The 10,052-nt window shown below is 41.5% G+C and overlaps 1 protein-coding gene across 1 annotated transcript in view; it reads left to right on the top strand.

Annotated features, from left to right (window-relative positions):
• The window catches only part of EXOC4 (exocyst complex component 4), a 473,947-nt gene that overhangs the window by 150,546 nt on the left and 313,349 nt on the right, over window positions 1-10,052 (top strand). Inside the window, exon 10 of the mRNA XM_009328697.1 lies at window positions 8,171-8,316. Within this exon, the coding sequence (XP_009326972.1) occupies window positions 8,171-8,316 (146 nt within the window). The remainder of the gene's footprint in view (window positions 1-8,170; window positions 8,317-10,052) is intronic.

The raw sequence follows: 10,052 nt of genomic DNA on the forward strand, positions 1-10,052 counted from the left end.
GATCCAGCCTGTCCAGGTCCCTCTGCAGAGCCTTCCTACCCTCGAGCAGATCAACACTCCCGCCCAACTTGGTGTCGTCTGCAAACTGACTGAGGGTGCACTCGATCCCCTCGTCCAGATCGTTGATAAAGATATTACAGAACTGGCTCCAATACTGAGCCCTGGGGAACACCGCTCGTGACTGGCCGCCAACTGGATTGAACTCCATTCCCTACAACGCTTTGGGCCCGGCCATCCAGCCAGTGTTTTACCCAGCAAAGAGTATGCCCGTCCAAGCCATGAGCAGCCAGTTTCTCCAGGAGAATGCTGTGGGAAGCGGTGTCAAAGGCTTCACTAAAGTCTAGGTAGACCACATCCACAGCCTTTCCCTCATCCACTAAGCGGGTCACCTTGTCATAGAAGGAGATCAGGTTGGTCAAGCAGCACCTGCCTTTCATAAACCCATCCTGTCTGGGCCTGATCACCTGGTTGTCCTGTACGTGCTGTCTGTTTGTTTTATGACCCAGTTAGTCAAGTTGACTCTTGGTAGCTTAAATAAATTTGTCATCAGTATTTGTTCCGCTTTTATTAAAATAAATAAATAAAACAGCAGAACTGCTGGGAAGCTGGAAGAAAAGACATCCCAGCTCCTGTTCTCCTTTATGAAGGCCAGATGACTAAGTTTCAGTGAAAATGTCTTAAAACTTTATATGTCACTAAACTGGACATGACCTTCATCATGTACCTCTGTATGAGCTGGTACCAGATTGTTGGTTATATGGATATTACAGCCACTAAAGTTAGAAAGCAATTGCAAAGCCCCCCTTGAGGACTTGGAAAAGAGGCAGCCCTCTTTCAGCATCACACGCCTGCTCACATCTTGCAGAAGATAAGGTTACCTGCTGTAGTCTCTCAGCAGCTTTTTCTTTTAGATGCTTATTTTCTGAGCCACAAGTATAAGTCAAGATGAAACTTCTAATATTGATGTGGCACAGAGGAGTGGGTTAAAGTTAGTAACGGTAAGAGGCCTTTTATCTTATGTGTTTGTCAGCGGTAGGACATAATCTGTCATGCTCTCAGCAGTTGAGAAAGTCAGTGGAAGCAAACCTCGCCCTGTACCAGTCAGTGATGTTTGTCTCAGTGCTTGTGGCGGGACCAGGGTTTCGCTTTAAATCTGTTCAGTCGGATGTCACAGGGGTGTTGATACATCAGAGGGTTAATTAGCGAACGCCTGCAGAAACTGGTTATACTTAAATCGTTATGTTGGGCATTTGTTACTGAACCAAAATCCCTTTCCTCATAGATGGGTAAGCTGTTGTGGCAGCTTGCATAGAGAGTGGCAAAATGAAATGAGTGCTGGCTGGCGCTGGCTGGTTTGAGGAACCTACAGCCTGATGTTGATGGCTGTGGCAGCACATAGTGGTTTCTCCTTTTGCTGTGCTAGCAACTGTGAAACCCATTATATTAGTATATATCTGTCTCAAGTGACTTCAGCTCATCCATACACCAAGTAGAGTCGGAGCCTGTGGTGCTAAGGTTATAAAGTCTGTGCACGAGTTATCAAAAGCTTGTGAAATGAAAAAGTTCTGGTTTTAAACTCTCCAAAGCAATCCAAGCAGGTGTACGATTCATTGCCAATTAAAACAGCTTTTAAGAAGTTGTGTTTTTAAAGTAGTTACGAGGTTTGTTCCCTCCCTGCCTTCCTCCCTGGGAGGTAGATGCACATTCACAGGTCTACAGTAATAGTTGCACTAATTGACAATTAGCATTGATAATGAATGTAGTAGCACTGGCAACGATAGTATTATCTAAATAGTTCTGGGGTTATTTTTTACTTTTTCCCAAAAATGAAAGACAAAAGGAATTCTTGCTTCTTGTACAATAATGGAATTGGGCAATGCCTTGAGAGAATTAATTCTGGAAGGGTTTTTATTATTATGTTTCAGTTAAATTAATTTCATGGGCAACAAGAGGATTAGATAAAGCAGGTTGTGCAGCATTAAACAGTATTCACGGCACCTAAAAATTGGTTTTGTTCTTTCCGACTTACCTTATTGCTTTGTCCTTTGTCGTGTTTGCCATGTGTGTATTCGGCTCCTGTTCTTGACGTGGTACAACTTATGCAGAAAGCTCAGTGCTCTTAGAATTCAATTAACTATTGTTTTTTTTTTTTCTGGTTAAATTCCACAATTACTGCAGCATTTTAATTATTAAGAATTTTGATACCGCAAATTACTGGGTAATTAGCTATAGACTACTGTCTCGCATAGAGTGCCACTGCTTTTTTTGCCTTATTCTGGCATTTTACTAGCAGTTACCTCCTGTCCCCAGAGCTTCAAGAATGACGCCTCATTTCATGTGTTTACAAAGAAGTAAGTGCATGTCACAGTAGTGCATCCTACCGGAACTCCCAGCCTTTTTTCTTTTCCCCAAGATTCATTTGCAGTTGCTTTCGTTGCCCCTGAAATCACCTATAGCTGGATATCATCATCTCTCAGGAATGTTGTGCCTTTCCTTCATGCATGCACCGTAGTTTGCTCTCACCGGGCATTTCCGTGCAACCCCATTGAACTAGGGGATGTAGGATGATTTGAATCTGCTGTTCAGTTTTTAACCAACTTTCCTCATTGAAATCCCATTAAGAAATCTCTCTTCTGCTTTGTAATCTCAGCTTCTGGTTCCTTCTGCTAGGTCTAACTAAGATGTAACTCCAAAGCTTTCTCAGAGGCTGATACAACTCAGGAGGAGTCCACAAGTGCGTCGGTACAGCTGAAATGCCAACATTTCTGCAGCTGCCCAGTGTGTCAGAGCAATAAGCTGAAAATAAATCTTGTTTTCAATTGCCCGCACTGCATAGCGAAATACTAGAGACATTCTCAGATGGTGAGAGTATTATTTCTGTGGGTTTTTTTGACACTTACAGTTTCCTCAAAGTACAAGCGAGGTGGCCTTCATTTGTAGTTTCATGCCGGGGTTGTGAAAGACAGGTCTGGGTGCAAAGTTTCCGCTAGTGCAAACCCGTTCACCAAACACAAATGTTACCAGTAGCTGTTTTAATTTCCTATATCAACTCAAAATGGTAACTAAAGGTGCTGTGCAGCAATAGTGCTTTGAACACTAACGGTTCCTTCATGCAGGAGCCTGAGAGCTGGCACTGAATGGTGCAACAGCTTTAAGATCCGCAGATTATAAGGAGCTGTTGTGATCTTCTCATCTGACCTCTGCGTAAAACAAGCTATGGTGCTTTCTTGAATTAATTCCTGTTTGAAAGAGGGCACATGCTTTAGAAAGGCATCCAGTTTTCACTAGGGGAAATAAAAAAAAAAAAAAAAAAATCAGTGACAGACAGTACAGTGTAACCTTTGATGTAAGTGGTTAATTATGCTCTGGAAATGTATGTCTAACCGTTCGTCAAAGCCTGTCCAGCTTCAACTTTCCAGCCTTTGGATTTTTTTAAAAAAATTCATTAGCGAAGATTTTTTTTTTTCATCAGTTCTGTGCCCTCTGTGTTGCATGCTTGCAGACTGATCCAGTAACCTCTTAGCCTTCTCTTCGCTAAGCTAACAAGACTGAGCTCATGGCTTCTTGCTGTTTTGCTATAATTCGTGCCTTCCAGCCTTTTAATAACTTCCAGGCTTCTTTTGTGCACCCTTCCACCTGCTTTTTTCCTGATCTCTCTTTGTTTATGAATACTGGGGTTTCATTTGGCATTCCAGATGTGAGACCAATGCAGAGCGATGCTGTAAACTTTTACTTCTGACAAAGCTCTCTGCTTTATATAGCCATCTCCAATTAGCTAATTTATACCCATCGTCACAGTGGGACCTTCTCTGCTGTTGATTATTTTCGATATTCCCAAATTTGCTAGAGTCACAGCTTTACACGATAATCCTATAGATCATGACTTTCATATTTTTTTCCCTAGATGTAGAGATTTACCTCTGCTGACACTGAAATTCTTACAGTAGATTGATATTAGGAAAAATAATAAGAATAAAAAAGAAAATTATATTATTCTGTTAATGCTCTGTTCACTTTATTATTGACCATTTTCCCCCCAAAACATTATAATTTACAAACCTTCTGTAGTCATTATTTTCGTAGGAATTTGAAATGGGAAAAGTTCTGGCCCATTCAGTCCAGAAAGGGGTTGCTGCAGCCAGTCTTGAATGTACTTTCATTGTCTGATTAAGCTTCTTCTAACTATTGTCGTTTTAGAAATTAAGATGGACCAAACTTAGGCTGAAAATTAGAAGGTTTCTATCCAACAAAAGAGAATGGTTCTGGAATAGTCTTCTATTTCCCTTGGAATACAGAGGACAAAAGGAAAAGAGGAATTCAGATTTCTGGGACCTTGCAAAATCCGATATCGGTGGTTTCCTCATTTCTAGCTGTATGTTAAGGATCTTGTCATGTGTCTGCCTGTTTTTCTTTTAGAAGGTCCTGTGTTGACTTTTAGTGTTTTGGCTTTTGTCAGATCCTTGGTGGAAATATAAATTTTTCTCTCTGTTTCTTTAAAGCTAAATTTGTCATCATTGTAAGAATACTGGTTAGCCAAGATCTCTGTTCTGTAAATCCATGTCGCTGGACATGAATTCTATTATTCTCCCTTAATTCTTTTTTAATAGAGTCTTCTATCATCTGTTCTGTGATTTTGTCCCTGATCAATATGAGGTGGAGAGGCCAGTAATTGCCTGGTCATCCCATTTACCCTTGCAGAATTCATGGTATGGTCTTAGTTTTCATTTGATTTTCTGGACCTCCCAAATATATTAAGGCATAATGAAAACTGGTGTTGATGGTGTAGAGTTTGAAGCTGTCATGATTTTCTGATGGAGCAAACTGTTGACACTGCAGCATTCATCTTAATTCAGAGTATGTGAGGATGTGAAATACCTATTTACAGCTTTCAATTGATGGAATAGAGCTTATTCAGAGCTCAGGCCTCTTCATAGAATCACAGAATAATTTGGTTGGAAGGGACCTCTAAAGGTCATCTCGTCCAACCCCCCTGCCCTGGGCAGGGACATCTTCAACTAGAGCAGGTTGCTCAGAGCCCCGTCCAACCTGACCTGGAATGTTTCCAGGGATGGGGCATCCACCACCTCTCTGGGCAACCTGTGCCAGTGCTTCACCACCCTCAGCGTAAAACATTTCTTCCTTATATCTATCTCCTATCGAAAACCTCACAAGAGGTACAAATAATGAATGAATTTAGCTGTCACCCTGTGGCCAGGCACGTTTTATTGCCCATACTTTGTTCATAGGTCAGTCTTGAGCATGATAAGACATAACGACTTACAGAACTTCTCGTGGGGCTCAGCCAAAGAATAAAAATGTGGATCTGGAGAGTCACAGCAAGTGCAAGCAGCAATCAGTCACAGAAGCAAATTTGTTCTTGCCCCGTTGCAGTTCAGAAAGTGTAGTGCAAGCTGTTATCAGATCAACGTGACAGACAGGCTACACATACTGATACGACCTTTTGAAATTTGAGAATTCAGTTAAGCCTCCAAATCCATAAATATTGCTTTTTTAATAAAACATTTTATATTAATTTTCATTTCCAAAGTGCAGTTGGAGAGAGTGCTTTGTTCTCTTGCTTTATGTACGGCTTTATTTGTTTGACATTGATGTAAATATAGTACGTGGGTGGCAGAATTCAACCATTGAACAGAAAGTCAAAGTCCTTGTTATAGATGGATGGGATGTTGCAAACTTTACAGTCACTCATAAATCTTGCTGTATGTCCATGTGATTAATGTCTAACAAGGTTTTTGACGGATGGCTTAGGAACTATTAATCAGGTGTTATGGGACCAAATCATGAAATCCCTTACTTCGTTGGTTAAGGAAAGCTCCTGTTCGCTTAGATAGGCAGGGAAATGTCTGGTTTTTCTGTTCTTTTAAGTGGATTTTAAAGTTCTAGCTTGCTGGGGCTTTTAATAAGTACACGGCCAGGCCACAATTTCTAACATTGAAATATGATACTTATTAAAATCTCCTACTAGGACGATGAGAGCAGAACAACCGGGTCACTTTGACTGTCCGGACGTAGGGAATAAGTTGAGGCCGATGACGTTGGGTGAAGGCCATGCATTGCACGATGCAATGAGAAATGAAAACTTCAGGCTGTTTTTTGAGGCAAGTAGCTGGCAAGATTTTCAGACTGGCCCACATCTTAATCGTATTGCTTAAAAATTATCAGGGTTTTAATCTTCATGCTGCAGTTACAAGACAAATGTACTGTGCGTTGAAGATCTCTCCTGTCTTAGCTTCTCTCCCGCTTGGCTGTGTATTGTGACTGCTCAGCCATGCTTACACTTAATTACTTCATTCTGAAGAATTTGTGTAACTGTTGAATGCAGGGCACTGGAGCAGAAAGGGCTTTGATCTGTCTAGCATAGTTTCTGCTATTCCTGGATTTTATAACTTCAAGATGAACTCTGAGAATAGTTATCAAGACCAGCTATTTTCACTTCTTTTACGGCTTTTGACTTTTTCAAAGCCTTGCGTCTAACCATCCTGCCCTGCCTATCTAGTAATAACATAAATTAACAATTTTATCTTCTTTCTCCTAATCTGTGGCGTTTTCAGAACTGTTCTGAATATCTAATCACAAACTCATCTTTTATTTCTCTATTCCACTTTTTAACCAACAGGGATAATTCATTATGTTCCCAGCTCAAACCTCTGCTGGCTTATTGTAATCTTGGAGGCAAGTGCTGTATTATACGCTTTACATTTCCTAGTCCTGGATATAAAGTGACACCAGAGTCGTGGAATCCATTATAAATAGGTTTCATCCATAATGGGAGAACAAATTGCTAAGTGTTTTCCTTTTTTCTTTTTTTTTTTTTTTAAACTTGATTAAGTTTGAGGGTTTAATTACATTTTTGTGGCGATTTTAGCATTGTGAATTCCAGTAGAGAAGATGAAATGCAAATACGCGAATACAAATGGATTTGGTAAATTACTGTTAAAAATTAGTGCAGTGATTATTTTTGCTCTTAACAATAAGCATGCATTTTAAAAGCTTGCGCTCAGGTAAAGTTTTAATTGAGATGTTTTAGGAGTTGAAGTTTCCTTGTGTTTGTATTATTTTTTTTTTTCCCAAGCTATCCTGAATTGTTTCTAATTAGGGGCACGATACCATTTGCCTAGATATTTATTCCTATGTAATTTGTTTAAACTTAGACAGCACAGTAGTGATGTATTCCTTTCATTACAGACAACTCTTTGATGGGCTTTGACTAGCTAATTACTAAAATGGAACACATTACTAATAGCCTCCGAGTAGGTAGAGTTTTCTGAAAATAAATAGAGACTCTCTGAATGCACTGACAAAAGTTAATTTTTAAGGGGTTTCTTTCCACCTTCAGAGACGAGGAAATTAAACATGAATAACTTGGAATCTGTTTCTGCTTCTGCAGCGTGGAGTTGCTTAAACAATATCAAATATCAGGCCACCACTCAGGGCTGCAAGGGTTTCACAAAGGGAACCCTGGTGTCAAAAAGGGACCCCCGAACCCCTTACTGAGTATACTGGGCTAGAGGAAAATCAATCCTCAACTATGTTGCAGAACTGACGGCTGTGGGAATTCAGATTTTGAACGGTAAAAGAAGCATGTTTGGTTTGGGAGCTATTAAAGGGCAATTTTTGCAGCATTCCCAACAGCATACGTGACCTGCAGCACATGCACCCCAACACACGCATGGATGTTTTCTATTTCTACATATAAATATACAGAAAATATATAGGCATACATACGCATACATAAAATATGCTTTTGTAACTGAACAGATCAATATTGCTAATCTTTATGTTTTTAAGAGCTGTGGTGTGTAATCAGTCTGCAAAGGCCAGCCAACAACCCACCCACCATCTCCCTGTTGCTGCTGGTGCTGGAATCAGTTTTGGGAGCAGCGGGGACATCTTGCAAGATACCTTTGGTAGCATCAGGGTTTTGTAGCAGATTGAGTTGGTCAAGTACTGTAAAACGAGCTTTTACCAAATTGGTGGCAGTGGTATGTAAGTCACTAGGATCACGTTTCTGAAAATAAAGCTAGGTTTCTGTTAATTAGAATTTTTGAGATTTTTATTAGTTTTCCAGTCTTAGAGAGTACCTGAAGATCCTAGACATTATAATGCTGTTTTATTTTGAATGCTGAGCTCCCCTTCCTTCTGTTGGCAGATGCTGCTGACAGAGTATCTGGATATGAAGAACACTCGCACTGCCTCAGAGCCGTCCACCCAGCTTAGCTACGCCAGCTCTGGGAGAGAATTTGCAGCGTTCTTCGCAAAGAAAAAACCGCAAAGACCTAAAAATCCTTTGTTCAAGTAAGTGCTGGGATGATGTTAAAGCTGTGCCTAAGCTGTCTTTGGTCCCTCAAGTACTGCACAACACTGGCTGCTAATCGCAGTTTCACGGTGTGAGAAGAGTGTAAGTTTTGAGATGGAGATTTAATGCCCAAAGCTGAAGCCTCGCTAAGATCTCTGTTACGGATTCATCACTAGTTTTTAGAGTGTAGCTGCTTCCAGGGCTCATCTTGGGACTGGGATCCCATTATACAAGCTGCCGCAAAGCATGCGGTGATACATTATGCCTATCTTTGTCCACGGTAAATTCAGGACCTGTTAAAGAGAGCGATAAAGAAGACTGGACAAAGAGAATTAAGATAACTGTATAATTACTAGATAGACTAAGTGGTTAATCCTATCACTAACTCCTTTAATTCGGAATTCAGAGTGGAAAGAATTAAGTGGTTGGGAGGAGAGTGTGAGCGAGAGGGTGAGAGGCTAGGTGGCCAAGGGAGGGATTTGGGGGAACAAATTTGATGCGCAAGAATAAGAAGTGAGGAGGAGTTGTTGGTGAGCAGCACTGTTAGGAGAGGAGAGATGGTCTTGTCATTACACCTAGATTCAGGGCAGTTGTGCTGAATTTTCATCTCTTCCCATGACTACATGTGCTGGTCGTTCTCTTTGGCCTCTTGAGGATTTTGGGGGATTCCAAAATGTGCTGTTTTGGCAGCGGGTGCTCCAAGTTCAAAGATCACAACTTCCTCAGCTCTGCCAGCATAACTGCGTGTGTGGCTGCTCCCAAACTCAGTACTGCCAAAATAATCTTTTAAATTATTTTTTTGCAGTGAGATTATTCGAGAACAGTTGGTGAGGGAACAGTCGGTGAGGGCTTCAGATGAGGGCACGGTAGATTCGAGGGAACGGCAGCATGGAGCCATGGTGGGGAGTACCAGCAGCTTGAGGCGTTGACCTTTTAACCATGCTCAGCTGCAGCAGGAGCAGTGTATCTGATGGGTCCTCAGCACCCCTCTGGACTATAAGCTGCTGTGGGGCTTGGGCTGTCTTTCACTACCCATCTAAGCGGTGCCTAGCCTTATGAGGCTCTGCTCTCTGGAGTTGAGAGAGTCCAAGGTTAAAAAAAAAAAGAGTGGGATATTTGCTGAAGGGGGAGCAATTGGAAGTGAGCTAGTGTTTTCACCCTTTGTTTTGCTGGAGATGGGGACCCACGAAGTCTGGGGTTTTTTTTAATAAAGAACCCCTCATTTGTGATTGGAGGTAGGTCGTTATATGGTGGGGAAATAATGCAGGAACTTCAGTAGTGGGAAAGGCTGAGAGTAATCAGCTGTTTCAGGCAAGTGAGAGGGGAGCTTTGTTCTGCATCCTCTTTACAGATTGTTTGTTGTTGGTTTTTTGTTTGGGTTTTTTTTTTTCCCCCCCAGCTAAAACTTATTTCTTGGTTGTCCAGAACTCCCTGTGCTTTGCCCCATGGGCATGTATATCTGGTGGCTGTTTTCTCGTATGTCCTGGTTTCAGCAGGGATAGAGTTAATTTCCTTCCTAGTAGCTGGTACAGTGCTGTGTTTTGGATTTAGGACTAGAACAAAGCTGATAACGCACTGATGTTTTAGTTGTTGCTAGGTAGTATTTACACTAGTCAAGGACTTTTCAGCTCCCCATGCTCTACCGACTGAGAAGGCTGGAGGTGCACAAGAAGCTGGGAGGGGGCACAGCCAGGACAGCTGACCCAAACTGGCCAAAGGGACATTCCATACCATG

This window comes from Pygoscelis adeliae, unplaced genomic scaffold, assembly GCF_000699105.1.
Source record: "Pygoscelis adeliae isolate BGI_AS28 unplaced genomic scaffold, ASM69910v1 Scaffold207, whole genome shotgun sequence".
Taxonomy (NCBI): Eukaryota; Metazoa; Chordata; class Aves; order Sphenisciformes; family Spheniscidae; genus Pygoscelis; species Pygoscelis adeliae.